This window comes from Mesocricetus auratus, unplaced genomic scaffold, assembly GCF_017639785.1.
Source record: "Mesocricetus auratus isolate SY011 unplaced genomic scaffold, BCM_Maur_2.0 Super-Scaffold_100010, whole genome shotgun sequence".
Classification (NCBI taxonomy): domain Eukaryota; kingdom Metazoa; phylum Chordata; class Mammalia; order Rodentia; family Cricetidae; genus Mesocricetus; species Mesocricetus auratus.
In genome coordinates, this window is record NW_024429194.1 from 59,538,900 (window position 1) to 59,562,724 (window position 23,825).

Below are 23,825 nucleotides of genomic sequence, written 5' to 3' on the forward strand. Positions count from 1 at the left end.
ATAGCACCAGCTAAAACCTCCAGGGCTGGGCTACATCTTATTGAGTCAGTCACTGGCCAAAGGAGTCTTATAGTTCCCTTCTGAAAATATCACAGGCTGCTGCCAAAGCTACTGGTTTCCTTCCACAGCCCTATTGCTGAAAACCAACTTACTTGTGTCACTGAATATGGAGAAACAGAGCTGTTGCCAAACCAGAAGCTTCACCTCTACTGACTAACATTCATGGTGCTGCAAGGTACTTTGCATGCTGTAGTGGATTATTATTTTAACTGGGCAAAGATGTGTTACATTTATTTATGCTCTGGAGTATGATTTTAACTGTGTATGCCGAATTTGTTTAACAGCGTAAGTATGTGTGTTTAATTATTCAAAGATTTGTTGCATCTGTTTCACCTTGCCTACCTAAGGCACCTGATTGATCTAATAAAAAGCTGAACGGCCCATAGCTAGGCAGGAGAGGGATGAGTAGGGCTGATGGGCAGAGAGAATAAATAGGAGGAGAAATCCAGGGTTGAGAGAAAAGAAAGGAAAGAGCAAGAGAGAGGGAGGAGAGAATGAAAGAAATGTCTGGGGTCAGAAGCCAAGAGCCATCAGCCAGCCAGCAGACAGAGAAGATACACAGAAGAAAGAAAGATAGTAAGGCCTGAAGCAAAAGGTAGACAAAGAGAAACAGGTTAATTTAAGCTAAAAGAGCTAGTCAGAAAATGAGCCTAAACTAGGCCGAGCATCTAAAACTAATAATTCTCTGTGTCGTGATTTGGGAGCTGGTTGGTGTCCCAAAAGAAAAGGCCGGGTACAACATGTTACCAAAGGAGAAAAGTAACCATCAATATTATCTAGCTTTAAACCCTTTGACCTACAACAGTGGCCTGTCTGCAAGACATTAGTTATGAAAATGTTATGGATTAACCAACAACTTTTTTAAAAATGAATTTAAGGCCCACTCTATGAGATGGAACTGCTGATGTACAAAGACATGACTTGACTCTATGCTGTGCAGCAGCCTTGAATGCTTGGAACAGAGTTGAAGAAGACGGAACGAGAACTGAATCATTTACTAAAGTTTCACAGGGCCCAAAAGAAACCTTCACTGATTTTTTTTTTACAAAGATTGACTTCAGCTATAAATGGGATGATACCAAATCTACAAGCTAGACAATTAATTGAATTTTTGGCCTTTGAAAATGTTAATTCACAATGCAAAAGGGTAATTAGGCCTTTAAAGGCAAGATCAGCACCCATAGAGGAAAGAATTTGAGAAACAGTCACTATTGAATCTCATAACCATGATGATGCTTAGACAGGAGAGACGATTTCCAAAGACATGAAGAACAATCACAATGTCAGGTTTTACATTGTGGCAAACATGGTCATCTAAAAAGGACTGTAGGCAGGGTATCTCTAGAAACAATCTGAATAATCCAAACAGAAAAACAGAATCCCTGCCTTCTGGAGTGTGCCGAAGGTGCAGCAAAGGCTGACATTGGACCAATGAATGAAGATCAACAAGGGACAGACAAGGTAAGCCTTTGCCATCGGGAAACACTTTGGAGGACATCTGCCAGGCTCCCATGTTAAATTTAGTCCAATCATTCCCTGTCACCATGGGGGAAATTTCTCCCCAGAGCAATTAAAGAACCTAATGCCTATTTAAAAAAAAAACAACCAAATCAAAACAATAAAACATTGTGCTCTGAATGCTAGAACAGTTTTAGAAGGTAAAACAAAAATTTCAGGAGAAACCATAAGACAAATATTACAAAGATTAGATTCAAACAAGACCTCCTGATTAGAAGAAGTGATACTTCATCAAACAGCATGACCATTCTATCTAAACTAATGTATAAAAGTAACAAATCCTTTGCATTTGATCAGATATAACTTGCCAAAAGGGAAATTCCCCCAAAGTTAGGGTTGGGGCAGGGTTTTTGTTTTTGTCTTTCCAAGAGAATGAAGGCATCCAGCTAAGGAAACTGAAGACCACTGGACAAATGAGACATCTGAAGAAAAGGAAGGAATCATCCAGAGAAAATGTGCCAAGAAAAATGGTAAATTGGCCTATTGGTATATCACATTTCCAACAGGATAAAATTTCATACATCTTCCCATACATTTATTTCTGCTATTCATATGCTACAAATGGTTTTCCTATAGTCTCAGTGCAATTAAAAATTAAAGCCGGCTTTGGAGTCCTTTCTCTAAACCCAAGCATGCTTGTTAAAATAAAATCCAAAATTTCTCTCTCATGTCAGAAGATACACCTGATACAGGACAGAAGAAAAACTTTTGCCACTAATCTCATAATTCTTTTGTTTTGACTTTTTAAAATTTTTCTTAAGGTATAAATATTATCTGAAAATTTATAAGATTAATATATACATTTTAATCTTTTTGTCATGGTATTAATGGTTATATAGTATACTAATTCTAAAAAAGGCTTCTTCTAGTTTTCTGTACATGATTTTGGGTTTGAGTCTCTATGAGGTAACTAGGAATTAAGTTTTTGGATTCTGTATATACCTAACAAATTATAGTACTTTAACCTCTTCAAGATATGTTGCATATGACATTTAAAAGGTTTAAGTTTTTTGCAGTGAACCTAACATCGACTTTTGAAGTCTCCAAAAGGGGCCCCACAATAATGATTCTATCAGGACTATGGTAATACCCCTAAGCCTACAAACACCGCCCAAAGATGGGCTTTGGACTACAAACTGCTCAGGACAATTCAAGGTGGCTAGCTGAGATGGTCTGGCCTCACAGACTACTCTAGCCAGGTCTTGAGATGAGCCCTGCATTTTCCCATTATGCAGAGACTAAACAACAAATGATATAGCTACCTCTTCCAGGACCTGACAATTAAACAATTTTTTTCAGGGTACCCTAAAGATGCTATCACTCCCAGATAGCAAAAGTAATTATAAGAACACAATACCCACATTTCCAAGAGGTGAGTGGGAAGTTTTTGGTCACTCAGCAGGTTATGGATATTTGCCATCATTTAGGGGGTTGGTTGGTTTACAAGTTATTATTGGTAATGGTCAGGAAAAAAGCTAAACAAAAAGATTAGATTCAGGGATCTTGTTCTGAAAAGAAAAAGAGGGGGATACAAAAATGATAGGATAAAAGGGTCAATTATTAAATCTACTTTTAAATCACAAAAGCAACTACTAGTTTTAAATATTTTACATTGGTATGGAGTTTTGTATACTGACACAAATTTGAGGTTATTCTGGTTATACTGTATATATGTTTCTACTTTTGTTTAAGATATTTTTGTATATTGATAAAAATTTAAGGTTATTTTAGTTAGAACATAATGGACATATGTTTCTACTCTTGTTCAAGGTATTATATCTATATAGCTCATTTAACAATGTCCTTGAAAGCTATTATTACAAAGGATAATAAAGAAATGAAGGCTAATAATTGGTCACCTATTAAAATCAAACTTATAGTCATGTTAGGTATGTTTTCAAGGTCTAACAGAGATATATTTTAGATAAGTCATCTCCAAAAAACAGATATGTACAGAATATGGCATTAAAGATGGTTTAATAACATGAGATTCTTTTTTTTTAATGACAATGAGATATGTCTGCTCCTGGCAGCACCAATATACTTCAGAGAAGATGATGGGCACTGAAGAAACTCCATATGGCATTTACTTTCTTTGTTTCAAAAGTTAGTCACTAGGCAAGAACATACCCTTGCCTTGACTGCTGACAATATGCTATCCAAATTGGACAAGCAGGATACAAAAGAGAGTGACTGTTGAACTTTGCCAAGACAAAGTGGAACAGTCCTTCAAAAATCCTGCTTTACAGAAAAGTCTGTCAGATATTCTAGGCCTGTAGGCTGAAGACAGATGCCACAACGTTACAGGGAAAGCTTGGGTGACAGTCCAGGCACCCATCTGTTTCTGTCATTTCTAAGTTTTGGAAGTTGTTTGCTCTGCACTTCCTGTTTACTCAGGTAATATATCCTTCTCAGGTCTCTGATGAGGTTAAAGACACAGTTTTTTCTTGTTACCAAATTCAAAAAAACAACTCACAAAAGAGGTGTAAAATGTATAAGGTTGAGAAACATAAAAAGATAGTCTTGGGTTGGTAATACAAGTTAGGATAGAAAGTGAATTAGGTACAACACTTTGGACTCACTAAGATAGGATAGATAATGATGTACTTTCCCTGAATGTGTCAAATGCAAATAGACTAGACTTTGTTAATACAATTATTTACCATATATATTTGCATATTGTTATTGTCCTTATTGTATGCTATTTTACTATGTTAGCTAAAACCTTCACTTTTTATTGAGACAAAAAGGGGAAATGCAGTGTGATATTTTAATTGTATTCTGATAAATAAAACTCGCTTGAAGTCAGAGGGCAGAGCTAGCCACTAGCTGGCCATAGAGGTTTGGGGGACTGTAGAAAAAGGAACAGGAAGTGGTAAAGTGGGGCTGAGAAAGGAACTTGGCCTTCTTGGACAGAGGAATGGAAGAAGTAGGAAGCAACTGGTGGCTGCTCCCTGTCCTCTGATCTTTCAGGTTTTTACCCCAATATTTAACTCTTGATTTGTATTGATAAGCTTAATTACATTAATACTCCATGGAACCTATTCCTCATACTGCTAAAGCAGCCAGCAATATGAGACTAGACAGGCCGTAGACATTAGGGGAAAATCTATCATTATTATTCTACTAAAGGAACATAGCAAGAAGGTTACCCCTTGTGACATATTGCTATATTCATAGATCAGTGCATCACTCAACCATCATTAGAGAAGTTTACTCTTGCAGTATATGATAATTAACCCAGAGGCCACAACTGGACAATGTCAAGAAAGCGAGAGACTTTGGAATATTCAGTGCTAATTAAGATGTCTTTATCAAACCCCTCTCTTCAAGTCTCCGGGATGTGTGAAAAAGAGGGGTAAAAAGACTGTAAAAATCAGAGGTGGTGGGTTACTTTAAGGAAATAGTGTCTTCCAGACACAGTAGGGCTAATTCAGAGACTATGACAGGACACAAAACTAGTACAAGCTCAAAGCAGATGACAAATCCCAGGGTGCAGATGGAGAAGTGAACACAAAGACCCATCCCTAACCAAGAAGCTACAATTGATATTCACTGGAAAAGGAAAACCCAGTCTTCTCCAGTGGAATGTCACTGGGTATATCAACCACATTACAGGACAGGTCCCATGCCAGATTCCATAATACATTTTTTCCATGCTCTTGTTTTGTTCCTGTTGTCATATTAATTATCTGTTTATCTGTTTTGATCTGTTTTCTCTTATTTCCTTGACATAAAGGAATGAAAGAACATTAAGTTGGATGAGTAGAGAGGTGGGGAGCACCTGTGAGGAATTGAGGGAGGGGAACGAATAGGATCAAAATGTAGTGTAAAATGTTTTTTAATTAAAAAAATGAAAAAAGATACATTCAGAGGGCTAGAGACAGAGCTCAGTAGGTAAAGAGCATGCTATACAAGTATGAGGAACTGAGTTCAGAGCCCCAACACACAAAAGGTTGACACAGTGGTATGAGGGGGAAGAACAGATGAATTCCAAGGACCCACTGACCAGCCTGTCTAGTAGAATCTGTGAGTTCCATCTTGGTAATAGATCCTGTCTTAAAAGAGAAATACACCCAACATTGAATTCTGGCCTCACATGTAGGTATATAGCCAAATAAGTGTACTTGTACACACATGTACCAACACACGCATACTCGGGGACCAGTGTTATAAACATGATCTACATGCATTGTGTTAACAAGCATACTATTGAGTATTAGTCCTTTAACTTTCTCTTTCCTGTCTGTAAACTGATTAGAGACCAATCCACCTGAAATAAGCATGGTAACATGAGCCTGTAATCTCAGCACTTAGGGGACTGATGCAGGAGCATCATTGAGTTTGAGGCCAGACTGTACTATAGAACAAAACTGTTTTACATAAAACAAAGTAGGGGAGGGAGAGCGATAAGAAGAGAAACAGGACAAAGAAGGAGGAAGGAAATATACCTATGTTGATTAGATTTTTGTCAGCTGGATACAAACCTACGTCTATCTAGAAAGAGAAATGGCAATTGAGAAAATGCCTCTATTAGAATGCTTGTAGGCAAGTCTGTAATGCATTTTCTTAATGACTGATGTGGGAGGGCCGAGCCCACTGTACCACCCTTGGTCACGTGGTCCTGGGGTGTATAAGAAAGCAAACTGGGCAACAGGAGAAGCAAGCTACTTAGCAGCACTCCTCCATGGCTTCCAGCTGCTTGCCTTGAGCTCCTGCCCTGACTTCCTTTGATGATGGACAGTGATGTGGACATGTAAGTAAAATAAGCAGTTCCCTCCCCAGGTTGCTTTTGGTCAGCCTGTTTGATCACAGCAATAAAAACACTCATCAATACCTGAAACCTCTTATGGTAAGTATTCAGAACTGGTGAAGTGGGAAAAGAAAGGTTGTGATGAAGGCATAGTTTTCTCAGGTATTTCAGCCAATAATAGCAGAGGCCTATAAGAAATGTCATTCCTTAAAGGAGACAAATGCAATAAACCTAAAGAAACAGAAATTTGTATTTCAGATACAAACAGGGCCAAAGGAGGAACTATTTGGCCTAGCAAGAACTCATAGAGTTGGAAATGAACTCTAACCAAAGGACTATTACCTCAGAATAGAGAGCTCATGACAAGAGAGGATTAAATAAACTTGGATAAACTATGACTCTTGGGTCTTAGTGTAACTTTATTTAGCCCCAGTGTCAGGCATGAAAAACCCCTTTGAGTTAATGGTTAGGGGATTCCAGGAGACTCCCAAACAATACAGACTACTGCTGAAGCCCAGGGCTGCCTCTCAGAACTTGAAGGTAAGACCCTACTCCTAAAGACACTACACTTTTTAGACAGGAAGTTGGAAGAATAGATGGAACTGACTTCAAAGCCTTCTCTTTGAGGATAGCTCTCATAGAAGCTTTGCAAGCTTCCAAGGAAAGTGGTAATTCAAAGTCCTAAACAGCTGTAAAGCCTATGAACCACATCAATAACCAGCAGGACAAGATATTCCCAAGGGTACAACAGATGGAAACCATCACAGAAATCCATAATGGACAAAATGTAGAGAACAACTGACTGTAGGGTACCTGTTCGCAGTTGGTAAACATCTACAATATAATCCCTACATCTAAGGTGCAGGAAACACTGGAGCAAAGGGGTGGAAAGATTTAGAGTACTAGGATGACTGCTGCAAAATAGTGTCTTGTGTGTAAGATAGAGTTGTACCCATGAAATCTTAACAATAGCTCACCTAAACAAGACCTGCACAATGATAACATGAACTCAGACTTGGGAACCTCACAAGAACCCACTCCAAGATGGACAATTATTAGCTGTTAAGAGAGAGACTCAATCTTCCACAGTAATGAATCCTATGATGGGTTAGCTAAACCTAAGTGGTAGCCTAAGCATATACATATAGCAACACTAAATGGTCTCAGTGGTGGATGGACACACACACACACACACACACACACACACAGAGGTCAGAAGTTGAGAAGGGGAAACAGAAGGAGTTGGAGGAGCAGAAATTATGTAAATACAGTAATCATGTATGAAATTCTCAAACTAATATTTTATAAAGGAAAATAAATTTAGTAGACAATCAAACTTAAAAACTAATGTGATAATTAAATAAGGATTAGTGACATAAAGGAGATATATAAAGGAATAGTTTAGGTCTTGATGTTTTGAACACTTAGTGGTAATACAAGTTAACTGGAAAAAATTGGGGGCGGGTGAAGGATAAAGCACACAGGGCCCTTCATAACCTGGCCCATGGTCATTCCCCTTCCCTATTCTTCTGGCACATCAAATTTGTTTCTGTCTCGGAGTCTTTGTACATATTCTTTCCCAAAACCCATGTACACTAACTCTATTATCAACTTTCATGTCTCACTCTAAATATCACATGCTTCTAGAATCACTTCAAAACAGCCTACTAAAGGATGCTCCTTTCAGATATGTCTTAGTTCTTCTTAGAAATGATCACTGTTTAAAACTCCTTCCCTCTGCCTTCTCTGTCAAATGGCATTCTACATGCCTGGCATCTCAGTCTGCCTGGGGTCTGCACGGCAGCACTGGCTCCACTCTTGGTTTCACTAGGGATCACACTGTTAGGTGCTGTTTGTGGGGGACTCCAACACTGCCACACGCTGCCTGGCCTCCTGTGATGGCTACTCTTGGTTGTCAACTCAATTGCATGTGGAATTAACAAAAACCAAACATCTGGATACTCCTGTGAGGAGTTTTCCTTGTCTGACTTTCCCAACTAAAGTGGGAAGACCCGTCTTCCATCTGGATCTTTTCAGATGGGAAGATCCACTTTAAATCTGGACCACACCTTCTGATGGCAGCCAGTATGAAGAAGCTCTTGCTTTTCGCCTGCTTGTACTCACTCTCAGGGGCAATTTCATTACTTTACTGATAGAAGAGCCTACTTCTTCAGGATTCTGGCATATGCTGAAGACTGGCTGAGATATCCAGCCTCGCGGACTGAACTGCAAGATTCCTGGATTTTTTTATTAGGAGAGATCGACTCTTAGAATAGTTGGGCCATAACTTCTAAGCCACTCTAATAAAGCCCATACATATATCCTATGAGTTACATTTCTCTAGAGAGCCCCGACTAGTACAGCTTCCAATGCTTTCCTCTTAAATCTGGTAGATGCTTCTGTGAGCCTTGTAACTCCTGCATCCTGAATGCTTAAAAACTAGCATCACGTAGCTGCCAAGCTTCTACCAGTACAAGTTGTCCCTGGACCTCCCAAGACCACAGCAGTGGCAGTTTTTTAGTGCCTTACCAACTGGACTCGGACAGTCAGAGTGAGCAAGGCCCCCAGGGCTCATTTACAAAGCCTCGGGAAGCCTTTGAGACAAACTTCATTTGCTGCCTTATTGAGTTCTTAGTCTTTTCTGGGCTGCTGGCTTTTTAGTCAATTCTAACCTTCCTAGTAACCATGCCATAACATTAAATATGGCGCTTTCCTGACCAAACTGCAAGTTTTACAATTTTTTTTCCTTCTCCATTTGTTACCAATTCTTACTGTAAATGCAGATAAAAGTTGCCACTGCCTAAAATCTGTGTTCCCTTCAGTTTTGCTCTACCACATAAACTAGCTGATCACCTTTAAACTCAACTCCCCACAGGGCATGGGAATAATGAAACCAAGGATTTTGTCAGTGTATTTCACAGAAGGTGTTAAGTTCACTGCCAATACAGAATTCCATTTGAAACTACATGATCATCATCTTTCCTATGTGTATTTTTTTTCTTAAAGTATTTACTTCTAATGACATGTTTATGAGTGGCAATGGGTAGACATGTGCGGGTGAGTACAGGTGCCTGAAGCCAGAGAAAGGCACTGGACCTTGGAGCAGCTGTGAGTACCATGTGAATACTGAGAACTCAGGAACTCTGCAAGAGTAGTAAATGATTCTAACTGATGAGCCATCTTCCCAGTCCCTAATATCTGTATTCCTATCAGCATTCTGGTCTTCGCTCCTTGGAAGTCCACTTACAACATTCTAGACTCTGTCTAACACAATCCTCCAAATGTTTCAAACTCTTCCGCAGAACTAATTCTAAAACTTTGTCTTTACCAGGCATAGTGATGATGGTGATTATCCAGCCTTTCAACACCAGCTTTCTGGGATAGGGGGTTTTCTGTGACAGTAACAACATGTGGAAGTCAATCAACTTAAAAAGAAAAACTTTACTTTAACCCATAACTGGAGATTTTAGTCCACAGTCAGCTGGTCCAATGGTTTTGGACTTGTGGAGAGCATCTTGGTTCATTTGCCTTGGCAACTAGGAAACTAAGCGAGAGGAAGAGGGATGGGATCCCAGCATCCTCTTAAAGGGCATGCCTCTAATGACTGGAAGGCTTCCTACTAGTGAACAAGTCTTTGAACAGGGGAACAGTCAATATCTTAACTATGTCACCCATCTGCTGAATTATTTGGATATAGCACTTTTATATTTCTAGAATTTTCATTTGGTTCTTCCATACTTTCTACTTAGCATATAAAGTCTCAACTGTTTTTAGTGGTGCAGGGTTTTCTTCAAAAAATTTAGTAAGATAGTTCTTTCTAGAAGTTCTCATCTGTTTATGCAAATATCTGGCTCATCTCTGAGTTTGCTGTACTTTCTTTCTATTGGTATGACTTAATTTTTCTTCTTCATGTTCTGTAAGGCTTCATGTTCTGTAAGGCTTTTATTTTATTTGCATATAAAAGAACCACAGTTGCTGAAGATGATAGCATTTTTCACCAAGGAAAACCCTGTGCGTCTGTCAAACAGGTGTAATGACCTGGACTGCAGCTAAGTCACTGCGGGCTTGGAGATGGAATTAATTAGTCCTCTTCCTCTAGCAAGTTTGTAAGCTCTTTGTGTAGTCCAGTCTCAACTTTCTTCACCACTGCTCCATCAGCAAAAGTCCTGATGAGATTCAGTGTGTAGGCGAATGAACTCTGTATGAGGGTCAATATTCCAACCTGTCAATTCAGTCCACCGGAGGCTATGAGGAGTTCTGATGGTTTCCCCAGGGTGACTCATGATTCCCTATCTACGGCAGGGCGCCATGTGTTCCAGGTTGCTACACATCCAGTCTCACTTAACCGTGCCAGCTGCAGTGCAAGTGATCGCCAGTTACTTCCTGTCCGGGAAGGAAGGGGTGGTCTTTCTCTTGAACTTAGTTCATTTAACTTTTTCCAAGACACAATTCTTCAATAAATTTAAAGAAAAAAATACAAGTTTTTTTTTTTAACTGCAGGTTTTTCCCTTTATGGCCACAAAGAAATGGTCTACTCTCCTAACCCATCAGATTCACACTCAAATGTCATTGTTGCTGAAAACCTACCTGACCATCTAGGTGTTCAGCTGTGTCATTTTACTATCATTACTTATATAATCTTCTATTTCTTACTTATCCTTGATTTCTAAATAGCAATGCAAGAACATTACTATTTCTTGAGCAGGATGGAGACAGGTGGACAGAAATCAATGCTCCAGATATACAAGCTTAAGAAAACAAAATATTATTTGTTGATTTTTAAATGCATATTATGCTCTAAATACCATATTATACCTAACCTCCATATTCATAAATTACTTTTCTATCTTAAAAGAGCCCAAGTAAACTAAGAATCTCAACTAATGTAAAAATTATATGTTTTAATAAAACAATGCTGGGCAGTGGTGGCTCAAACCTTTAATTCCAGCATTTGGGAGGCAGAGGCAGGTGGATCTCTGTGAATTTGAAGCCAGCCTGGTCTACAGAGCTAGTTCTAGGACAGCCAGGACTACAAAAGAAACCCTGTCTCAAAAAACCCCCAAAAAACAATAAAGAAAGAAACACATAAATAGATAAATAAAACTTAAAGATAAAAAGAATTTTTTAAATTTCAAATGAAATGTTTGAATTTCAGTGTTGAAATGTTCTTAAAAATAAAGGTACCAAGTAGCATTGGCTAATAGGGAGGAGGCCGCAGTGCACTATCATATTTTACAAGAGAACCTCTTGGCTCTCTAACTTTAGCACATTCTTCAAACACTTGCAAAATGTGTCATTATATTTTTACATGACCCTATGTTATGGCACTTACAATGACAGCTATTTATACTTCTCATGTAAATGTAGGTGCTGAATTATCTGAAAATATTCTAAACTATGAACAAAGTTCCACTGTTCTGTTACAAAAAACAAAATCACAGTCCACAAGCACAGAGTGGTGATCTATAGCAAGGGTCTGTCATGACAAAGAATGAAATACTCCTTCCATTTGTTCTGGAACTCCAGCTAAAAGCATAAAACTGAAGAAGAAAGAGATATGGCTACCACAAATAATTCAGTCACTTTTGAAAGTAAGACTTGAGAAGCTGGAAAGCAGGAGTAGGGGCTGGAGAGATGGGCTGGTGGTTAAGACTAAAAAGTGGCTTTTCCCTGCTGTGCCAATTCTTTTAAAATTAGCCAGATGTTCAAGATGGTAGGTGGCCCTGGTAAATGGAGAGGAGATGCAGTCATCACCTGCCTTAGAATAAACCAAGTGCACTTCCTGCCAGTGTAACTGCTCTTCTAAGTGCACTTCCTGCTGGTGTGACTGCTCTTCTTTTTTTTTTTTAAAGATTTATTTTTATTTTACATGCATGGCTATTTTGCTCATGGCATTCATTCCTCATACCCTCAGAGGCCAGAAGAGGCCATCAGATCCCCTTCTGATAGTTGTTTCAGACAGTTGTTAGCCCCCATGTGGGTGCTGAGTATTGAACCCTGGTCCCTTGGAAGATCAGCCAGTGCTCTTAACCACTGAGTCATCTCTGCTGCCCCGTGACTGCTCTTCTAAGTGCACTTCCTGCCAGTGTGACTGCTCTTCTAAGTGCACTTCCTGCCAGAGTGAATGTTATAAGTGCACTTCCTGCCGGTGTGACTGCTCTTCTAAGTGCACTTCCTGCTGGTGTGACTGCTCTTCTAAGTGCACTTCCTGCCGGTGTGACTGCTCTTCTAAGTGCACTTCCTGCCAGTATGACTGCTCTTCTAAGTGCACTTCCTGCCAGTGTGACTGCTCTTCTAAGTGCACTTCCTGCCAGTGTGAATGCTCTTCTAAGCGCACTTCCTGCCACAGTGTGCTTCTTCTACTTCTGTGTTTAGTACACCCTCTCGATCAAAAGTACAGTTTCACCTTGCAAAGAAAAAAAAAAGACTGTACTAGCCTTGCAGAGGACCAGAGTTGAGTTGCCTGCACCCACATGACTACAGCTTCCTGTAACTTAACTACTACAGCTCCAGTCAACCAGGCAGGAACCCATATGAAAGTGGGAGACATACAAGCACACACAGACACACACATGCATACAGACACAATTAAAGTAAGTTTTTTTTTAAGTAAAGAAAACAAGTTGTAATGTTTAAGAATGTAATGAAGAGCCAGGCAGTGGTGGTGCACACCTTTAATCCCAGCACTGGGAAGGCAGAGTCAGGCGGATCTCTGTGAGTTCAAGGACAGCCTGGTCTACAGAACTAGCTCCAAGGCAGGCACCAAAGCTACATAGAGAAACCCTGTCTCAAAACACACACACACAAAAACCAGTCCCCCCAAACAACAACAAAAAAAGTGTAATAAAGGGAAGAGCAACTAAAATAACATTTACTAAAAGCATAATCACTTCAGACAAGTATCTGTACCCAAAAAGCAGAAAAGGAGTTTCCAGTAACCCACTTTTTAAATATGCACAACTTTTCCAATGTCTAATTGAGATTTTATTTGGAGGTTGTCCCTGTACCTACAGTTATGCCACCTGACAAGATGATATGAAGAGTAACTGCTAAGGGTGTCCACATCGCAGCAGAGATTAATCTACAAGAACCTTAAATGCACAGGTATAAATTAGGAGAGTTGACTGTAGTTTTATCTTACACAGAAAACATTTAAATGGAAGCTAATGACAGCTGGTGAAATGTGAGTCTGCGATTCAGTCGCTCACAAACCATCAACACGAAGCAATGTAGCTAACTACAAGAACACTTTTATTAGGCACAGAGTTGTATAATTTGTCTATCTAGAACAATCTGAAATGAAGGCTTTGGTTTTTTGGTTGCTGTTACCTAAGCAATTAAGTGTAGTTAGGTGGAAAAAGTGAGTTACAAAAAGTCATACTGATTTTGTAACTATTGACCTTTCAAGTGTGTCGTTTCTTGAGTTATGAAATAAGCTAATGAAAATAAGATGCATTTACTGACTACAAAACCTCCTTAACACGCACACCTAATTTTACTTACTAAAGGTAGAAGACGGACGTCAGTATGAAAAGACAAATCGACCAGTCAAAGGGCAAAGATCAGATGGAGTCCTCATGTAAGGGGTGTTATTTCACAGTTCCCATGGAGATGAACACAGAAAAGCATGACAAGTATGAGTGATACAGAGCCACGGGTCACCCAGATCAGACAGGCAACCACTGAGATAAAAATAAATACTTTTAAGTTTTATAAGGTGACTGGGTTACTTCACAGCACTCTACTAGGAGACACTCATTGCCTTCTAGTGCTTTCCTAACTTGAACTTTTAAGATCTAGGCTCAGAGGATTTCTAAAGAGGGAACACATTAAAAAATAAAATAAAATTAGACTTATCTTTGTTTAACACATATTGAAAAGATAATAATGTGTTATTTTAACTAAAAATATAATATGTATCAGACTAGTGATTATAGATGAGCTCATTTTTATTGGCTATGAACAAGAGAAGTGCAAACGAGTGTGCTTTTAGAATTTCCTACTAATTCTTTTTTCCTCTGTGGATACAAAATATAAACTCCGAATGAGTGAAAGCATTTACTAACTATGCTGACAATTTCCAAAACTATAGGCAGAGAGAGGACTTAGTAGAATTAAGAAAGTAAATTTCATAAAGACCAAGTCATTTATTTTAAATACAATAATTTAACATTAAAATGGGAGAGATGAAACCACAAAAGTTGTAGTACTTTGATCGATTAAAACAAGGAGCCACAGAGTTACAGGAGGGGAACAGCAACAAAAGTCCCACAAGTCCTCACAGAGCCAGTAGTTCTCTGAACTCAACCCTGAAAAGGAGACACCTCTGACATTGTCTCAACTGTAACCATCCACTGCTGGTAAAAAGATTAAGGGATTTTGTCTTCTCAGACTAGAAACTATTTCCTACCTTTCAATTAGTTTTTAGAAGAACTTAAAAATACGCTGTTGGGGAAGATTATTTTAAGGTGTGTGGCTTTTGTTTACGCTGTGGAACAAGTGTTTAACGATGTAAAGATGTGTTTTGTTTATGCTGCATTTGTTTAACTCTGTGTATGTGGGAGGTGGGTGGCAGGCCCCCCAAAAGCCAAAAGAGAAAAACATCACATCACAATATACCAAATAAAATTACATTCAGATGTGTATGAAACAACACAGAATAAGAGGAGCAATGGCTGATAATTATTTATCTCAGAATAAGAGTGAAGAAGGCGATGCAATGTCAGGCAGGACTGTGGTGGAAGGTCAGTAAGCTAGGAGCTGAAGAGTGATTGCACTGCTTACCTATATTAGGCCTATGTATGGCGTTCCCATTTATATATATGTATATATGTATTATGTATATGCGTTAACTTGTTTAATCATAGTATCTTGAGGTTATAGTTCATTACAAATCAATGATGCTTCAGGTACTTCAGTAAAACCCTCTCCATCTGTAGAGATGACACTGGTGAACTGGTGATACATCCACAGGACAACTGTGTTACAGCAAGTCACCCAGAGTCACCCAGCCTCAACTTGATCCTCTTTATGACGACTATGCTTGCTTGAAAGATAACCAGACATTATCAAGACCAACCCAAACCATTGTTTAAGTTCAAGGCAAAACTCTAAAATAAAAATAATAATAATTGAGACAGGGAAAAATGCTATAAAGATACTTACCTTGACCAAGATGTGAAGGTTTCTGAGAAAGTATGTGGCCACTGCCGTCTAAAACATATTGGGTGCTAAAGTCATCAGCAGCTGTCCTTGTTGTGACTACCACCTGGAAACAACAAACCAAACCAAAAGGACTTGTATTTCATACTAACAGAATGAACCCTCTCTCCTTCCTCTATCTTTTTTTCCCTTTGAGATGGAATCTTGCTATGTAGTTTAGACTAGTTCAAACTCATGATTTTCATGCCTCCTTCTGAGTCCTGGGATCTCAGGAATGTAACACTGCAGCCCACCAAAGTGATTGCTCATCTGTGGCAATGAAAATAATTGTCACAAAGCCAGCATGGTAAGCAATGTCTACAACTCTAGCACTTGGAAGTCTAAGGCAGGAGAATTGCTGTGAGTTCCAGACCAGGTTGGGATACAGAGTTGAGACTCTGTCTCAGAAGAAAAAGCAAAAACAAAAAATAAAATACCATCGCATTAACTTAATGTTGAAAAAGATATTACTCAGTAATGCCATTTTCAAAGATTTATTTTATTTTATTTGAGTGTGTGAGTGTGTGTGTGTGTGTGTGTGTGTGTGTGTGTGTGTGTGTGTGTGTGGTTATGTACACATGTGTGCAGATGCCTTAGGCAACCAGAGGCTTCAGATCCCCTGGAGCTGAAGTTACAAAGGGCTGTGAACTTCCAGATGGGTACTGGAACTGAACTCAGGTTCTCTGGAAGACCAAACAGCACACGATCTTAACTATTAAGACATGGCTCAAACAGTCCCTTGCTAGACAAATTACTCTGAGTACTTCCCTGGTAGAAATGCTTTCAAACAACAGAACAGCCTGTGATTATTTTTTTCAAGACAAGGTTTCTCTCTGTAGCCCTGGCTCTCTTGGAACTCAATTTATAGACCAGGCTGGCTTCAAACTCACAGAGATCTGACTGATTCTGTCTTCCAAATGCTGGGATTAAAGGTGTACACCACTACTGCAGCACGAAGCTGATGATTTTTGATTTTATGTTTCAAAGGAACTAATGCTTAAGCATTTTAACTAAAACACAAACCAGGATACCTCAAATAGTCATTTGAATTATATGATTCACAAATGTAAAATATTTTAATTTTACCAAGGGGATATGCTTTTTAATAATTTCCATAAATTTTATGGACAAATGACTATTTAATAATCATTTCCTTCCCCTTAGGTATTTTATACAAAACAAGACTTCTGTATTTCAACTTTATATTTTCAAATAGTAAAATCTAAAATATATACATAAATATCTAAGGATATTTTTCTTAAAACTCAAGTTTAAAACTCAGTGTTTTAATAAGTATAAATTTTTATTAATTAAAAAAGTCAGCATTAAGCATATGAGCATAGGAGGGCACCAAAATATCTCCTTCTGATGTCAGCTGTGGAAACAGAAATTTAAGAATCCTGCACTTTTTTTAACTACCCACAGCCCACATCCTATTTACCAATCTTGCAGAAAACACAGCCCTGATGGAAAAGAAAATGAAAAACAGACAAAAAGCAATGGTGAAGAGTGGGGATACTGTCAAGGAAAGCAAGATGGATGGAGAGAGAGTGGTGACCAGTGGGGATACTGTAAGGAGCCCTTTCTCTTGACTCTCCTTGGACTCAGCACAATAGAACCTACAAAAATCCAGCTGCACTTCTGGGGCTCCTCTGGGCCCCATTAGAGTCTGTATTTGATGGCTTGTCCTCTGTGCTCTGTAGATTTATTGGTGGCATATGCTCTGTTGAACACAAGGGCACCATGTGTGGGTACCAGTATATCACCACCACCACCCAACTGCACCCCCCACACAATCTCTCTATATATGTGTTTGTGTGTATATATATATTTATATGAGATATATAGACATAAAAGATATATTGATATATCATAGGTGCTAGATTGGCAAATAGATGATCTATAGATAAACAGATTATTTTCCTAGTTTGAAGATCTAGTAGAGACTACTAGGTTTTCTGAAATGTCTATCCTATCTTCACAAGGAGTACTTGGTCAAGCTGCTATTTGTGTGGTAACTGCTGAAAAACAGGAAACAAACAAGGGATTGTAACCTAAGACAAAGATGTGTGCGTCTGTGTATTCCAACTGTTTTACTTTGTTCAAACACAGGTTGATGATGCATAACTTTAATCCTCATCGTCCCTGTCACACCCCAAGTTTAAAATATCCAATGAATTATTGACTTTGTTTACCCCAAACAAAGAGGACAATAAATGGCAGAGATTTTTTCTATGTTTTATTATTCCACAATTGTCCCTTTAAAAATAATTCTCCATTTAAACAACTGCTTCTCCAAAATGCCAATGTCAACTGAATTCTATTTCTACTCTCCAAAGAGCTATCCACCTGACGTAATGTTGGTGTCACTGAGCAAAGGCAGACCGGGGAGTTACAGTACAAACTCTGCCAGTGGCTTCTAGATGGTCCTGAAGAAATGGTTACACTCTCCTCTCCAAGGAAGGGTGATGATAAGACGAAGATGCTGGTGCTTCTCAAGGTTACACAGGACTCTGCTGTAACCACTTCAAAGCATCTGCTATGACACTCACCTGCTCATACTTTAAACATATCAGTGGACAGAAAACAAATACCAACCTAGATGAAGAAGCTCAAGCGCAAAGAAAGGATGCAGGATTTTAGTGCTGGTAACATTAACATTTATGTTAAACTGAAAAAAAAAACCAGCACACTACAGTTTCCAAGGATAGCATTTCATAAATTTCAGTTTATGGGGCACTATGAAAAGTTATTCATATGGAAGATGCTTTGTGATTCATGGTAAAACAGTGAGGAAATCACATATATATCGTTTTTACAAATTCATTAAGTATAGTGTGCTCCTCAGAAGAAGGACTCAAATTTCAAGGGTTCGTTTCGTCGTGTGACCTTGTATCCAGTGCAGGAGACCTCTTCTTGGACAGGCAGTTTCACAATGCACTAGCTGTGCAGCAGAAGCTGTGACGGGCACTAACTCCACTATCAGGGGTGCCTCTGGTATCACCCACAATCACTGGCCATTCTCACTAGAGACACCGAGCAACTGTGAAGAGGGTGAGTGCAGTGATGTCAAGGATTTAAGATAACACCTTTTAGAATTCTCCAGAGGCTCTGGGGAATATGTGTTATTAAAAGTGAGCCTAATTATAAAATCAACGTTACATAAAGGCATTTAAATCCTATGTAAGCAGTTTCCCTACAGGATTAGATGACATATGAACAAAATTACCTAGGAGACATATTTTAGCTGCACACAATATAACCTCTCACTGTATCTAACAGACAAGGTACAGATGAGATGTTCAAGGCCAGGGTAACAGGTATACTGTACTATGGTAAACCCTGGTTTTCGATAAGTAGTATGACTACATTGAAAAGTAACAACAGAAAATTTATTATCATTCATAAGCCCTGTGGTCTTACATAATTGAATATGCTATGCTTCTACAGAACCAGAAGTGAAGACCTGTTTACATCAGCACCACCAACCCCAGAACAATGTGTGCACTGTGAAAACTAAGAAAACACTAGTTACAAGAGGATTTCATCTCCATTATAATGAGTGAACATTATAGACTGTTTTGAAATCGGGGTAAGAGAAACTGGAATTTAACTCCCAAAGAATTGTCCTCAACAGTAATATGAAGAGATGGATCCACAGAAGACCTACACATAAGCTTAGCCATGAAACAGACTGAGACAGAGGTTAATGAGCAGAACTTTCCTGGGGAGTGGTAGGGAATAGCACCTGCAGGAGAGGGCAGTGCTCTGTCCTGAACCTTAACAAGGCTTCATCGCCCAGTCCTTGTGTTGACAGCTTGCTCTGTATGACCTGGATAGTACAGATCTCTTCTGATGCGGCGAAGGAGACTCAGATGTGAGAGCCATTAGTGAGTGACGCTCGGGGCAGCATGCTTCTAAAGCAGGGAACCTGGACAATGCACTAAGGTCCACAACATAAAATCAAGCCTAATCATTACATATCTAAAGACTCCACGACAAAGTAATGCAAGCTGAAAAGTTTGACAGTATCAAGTCAAGGACAGGTAGAACTAATCAGAGAGCAGTTGCCTTTTGAGGAATGTTAGCCAGGGTGGGCATGTAAAACTTTCTAAAACAATAGATAATGTCTTATATATCTAGAGTATATATAAGACTTAACTGTTCTCTGTGCACACACGAATGTAAACACACTAATATGTGACTTTATAATAAGTTTTATAAAGGTGAAGTCTTAATGTTTTGAAGATAAAATAACACAGCATTGCAACATGTGTTATCAATCTCAAAAACAAAAGACAGAGTGATAAATGAGGGTGTCAAGTGAACTTAACTAATCTAAGAAAGAAACAAGCAAGCAAGCAAGATATAACCAACAGACAAACAAAACTGCCATCTGAAGTCAGAGCCAGAGTGAACGGGTAGAAGTCACATTTTTATAAAGACAAAGTGCAGTGCTGCCACCTAGCAAGCAAAGCTGGTATGACCTCTGAAAGATAAGACACATCTTCAGAAAACATGGACACATCAAAACTACTTCATGACAATGCTCTTGAAAAATAAATTTTAAATGCTACCTGCTAGTTTAGACAGCAGATAAATGATCAAAAATTTATGCTCTACAATAGACAGTCAAATCTCAAACCACAGCACTAGTACTAGGAAACTCTGAGGTTTCAAATCCTAGTCCATCCTAGTTCCAAGGCTGTTGCCATGTACACTATTCTCCAGAAGAAGGACAGGTAATTCCCATTTTCCAAAGTCTATTTGGAGTCTCATGTGAATTCTAAGTAAAGCAAGTGCTGAGTAAAAGAAAGAAGGAAGCACTTGGTGTGCTGTGTTTGGGAAGAGGTTCAAGAGCACACTTAAAAGATTCCTCAAGTGAGCTCTGAACATCTGCAATCCAGGAAGTAAGGCCTAGTTCTCCTTGCACTAGCAGCAGAATTTCCCACTGAAGCTTCATCACCTCCACAATGTCTCTCCCGCTACTAAGGTCAACAGTTCACAGAGCTCTAGAGTAAGCAAATCCTTAGTGAAGCACAAACATGCACATGCACATACACGTACACACACACGTACACACACACACACACACACACACACAAACACGAGAAGGAAAGACTCCTGTGAATCTGGAGAATACCAAACACTTCTGACATCAGGCTCCTAAATAGACATCCAATGACCAGAGAGGACATGGCAATAGCTCATGTTCATGCCATTTTTTCCTAAACACTCAGTTAAATGCCATTACTTTCTGACACTTGACCATTCTTACCTGAGTAGGGCATTCTAGCCTTAGCACAACTGAAATATGATATGGCTATGGGAAAAGCTTCAGTAATTAAAGAGACCCTCACAGTGTCTGTGACCCTTACCAGCACACAGACACCTTCAATCAGTAATAGGTCCAACACCTTCATAGTAATAGTTTAATAAAGGAGTCTGGTCAAGGCACATAATCAAAGATGACTGAAATACACAGAAACAAGAGACTCGGTTACAGTAGTTATAAAATCCGGATCAGCAGCAGCGTGAGACAACTGAGTGTGCCAGGCTCTGCAGTGTGGGGTTTAAAGACACGACACGGGCCCACCCAGCAATCACATGACTACAGATGCAGGACCCACTCTGGCCCTAGGTATCTATGGGGTAGGACAAGTCAGTTCACAGCTGCAGAACTCAATCTTATCACCTACATTTACCAAAATGGGATTTCCACAGTGTGTTCCATAGACTTAAAAACGAATTCAGTGGCATGCTTTTTAAGAAAAGGATTTCCCAATCAAGCAGGTGCAGGAAAGTACACATGCTACAGACTTTACACTCACAACCTCATTTTAGGATTGAAAAGGGCTCTAAGAAGTGCTAAAGTTAAATGTTGGACTGTTAAAATACAACTTTTCCAAACAAATGGTCTACTAAACAACATCCTCTAATGAATAATACCACAAAACATAAAATACTAAAGACAGAATTATCCTATGAAATACCAAGGCTACTTCACCAAAAGCTGTGATGGCAAGAACCTAAGCAAGTATTTGAACACTTGTGATCAGAGCAACGCTGCTCAGATAGGTAGCAGCAAGTCAAGAATCCAATAGCAAATGAGTGTATAAATAAAATGTATACACACTGAAAAATTTATGTTGCCCAGGCTAGCCTCCCTGGCACTAGAATTACAGGCATAAACACACCTGGTTTAGGAAGTCCTTTAAGTGTTACACCATGGGCCGGGCGTCGGTGGCACACGCCTTTAATCCTAGCACTCGGGAGGCAGAGGCAGGCGGATCTTTGTGAGTTCAAGGCCAGCCTGGTCTACAAGAGCTAGTTCCAGGACTGCCTCCAAAGCCACAGAGAAACCCTGTCTCGAAAAACCAAAAAAAAAAAAAAAAAAAGTGTTACACCATAATGAACACAAACCTTGAAGGCATTATATGAAGTACAATAAGCCAGATACAAAAGGTCTAATGTTCCCACTTTTATGCAGTACCTATAAAATCAATTTATAGAGGTAGAAAGTAGAATGGTATATGTCAGATACAGAAGAAGAGGGAGGGAAAAGAGCTTTGTTTAATGAGTACTGGGTTGTAATGTGGGAAGATGAAAATGACCTAGAAATTGATAGCTGATAAATACACAATAATGTGAATGTACTTAACACCACCAATTGTTATTAAAAATGGTAAGTGTATTTTATCATAAGTTAAAAAAACTAAAGCTACTTAACCCTGACAAACAATGAATTTGCTTATTCTTAATTCTAATATTTGGTCATTATGAAATTAATAAAGTAGTTGATATAAATTTCCTTACCTCCGCAACACTACAAATTGACCCCAAGGCTTCACCCCGAAAACCATAGGTTGTCAGGCTCTCAAGGTCTTCGTGACTGTTTATCTTTGAGGTGTAGTATTTCACTGCCATCACAGGTACATCCACAGCCTTGATGCCCTCGCCATTGTCCCGTACCTCAATTTTATCAAATCCATAGTTCTCCTGTAGAAAGTTGGGAATACTTTTAGTTCATAAAAACATTAAACTGCAATCACATTTAGAAGTACAAATTAAGCAACCTGGCTATTTGACAGCTTTGAAGGAAAGATAACACTATGCAAACAGGACCTTCTATTTTTTAGCTCTGCTAATTCCCTGGTATGGTACAATGAGCAAGGAGGTCAAGCTAATCTCCTGAGGGTTCTATTAAATTAAAAGTTCTGACACAGTTTTATGTATAGCATTCCCCAAAAACCCACCGGCTCTGCTCACCAAGAATCTAGCAACCATTCTTTCTTTCTTTTTTTTTTTTTTTTTTTTTTTTTTTGCTTTTGCTTTGGTTTTTTGAGACAGGGCTTCTCTGTGTAGCTTTGGAGCCTATCCTGGCACTTGCTCTGTAGACAAGGTTGGCCTAGAACTCACAGAAACCCACCTGCCTCTGCCTCCCGAGTGCTGGGATTAAAGGCCTGTGCCACCAACGCCCAAACCAGTAACCATTCTTATTTAGTCTGATTTTTATCAAGTTCTCCCTTGTTGCTTTCATAAAACAAAAAATATGTATTTAGTATCTTATAATTTTCTAAATTTCTCATCATAAAATATCACTAAGCAAAAAATTGTTGAGAAAATATATCTCTTGGCAATCTCTTTTAGAATTGAAAATTAAGAAAGCAATCTCTTTTAGAATTGAAAATTAAGAAAGCAAATTCCTTTCATAGCTTAATTTTATGATACTAAGCTGCATATACACAAGAGAAACCACATTCCTATAAGGATTCTGCTTGTCATGAATATATTCTAAACACAGCCACCAACTATCATCAGCCTCGCTCAGAGAAGCTCCACAGACATTACCACAGGATCAACTACAAAGGGGAAAATCTTCCACGATTTATACTGCCTCCATATTATACAATGATATCACACTTTAATAAGCGAAAATCACATAATACTTGGTCAGTAGTATTAAAAATAAACTAGGTATACAGAGCATTATCAGGAAATTCCTAAGATTTCAGTTCTCACATAACTCTTAATCTAAAATTCGGCTGACATTCTGGAAATAGCATGTCTGCTTCATTTTATCAAACAGACAAAAACATCAACTAGAGAAATGTAAATCTTACAACATAAATAACTCCAGAAATCTGAATAAAATAGAAACACAAAAATTCCCATGAATGCTTAAAACAGTACCAACATATGTTCAAAATCAGAGCAATACAGGCCTAAGTGTATATATGTCAGACCCAAGAGTAAAGAAATGACTAAGTGACAGTATTAATTTACTTCTGTA

General features: G+C 38.8%; 1 protein-coding gene across 1 annotated transcript in view; it reads right to left on the reverse strand.

Annotated features, from left to right (window-relative positions):
• Positions 1 to 23,825, reverse strand: part of Pms1 (PMS1 homolog 1, mismatch repair system component) — an 81,687-nt gene that overhangs the window by 43,712 nt on the left and 14,150 nt on the right. Inside the window, exons 3-4 of the mRNA XM_005084487.4 lie at positions 22,349 to 22,531; positions 15,497 to 15,599 (exon numbers count right to left, since the gene is read on the reverse strand). Coding sequence (XP_005084544.1) covers positions 15,497 to 15,599; positions 22,349 to 22,531 — 286 coding nt within the window. The remainder of the gene's footprint in view (positions 1 to 15,496; positions 15,600 to 22,348; positions 22,532 to 23,825) is intronic.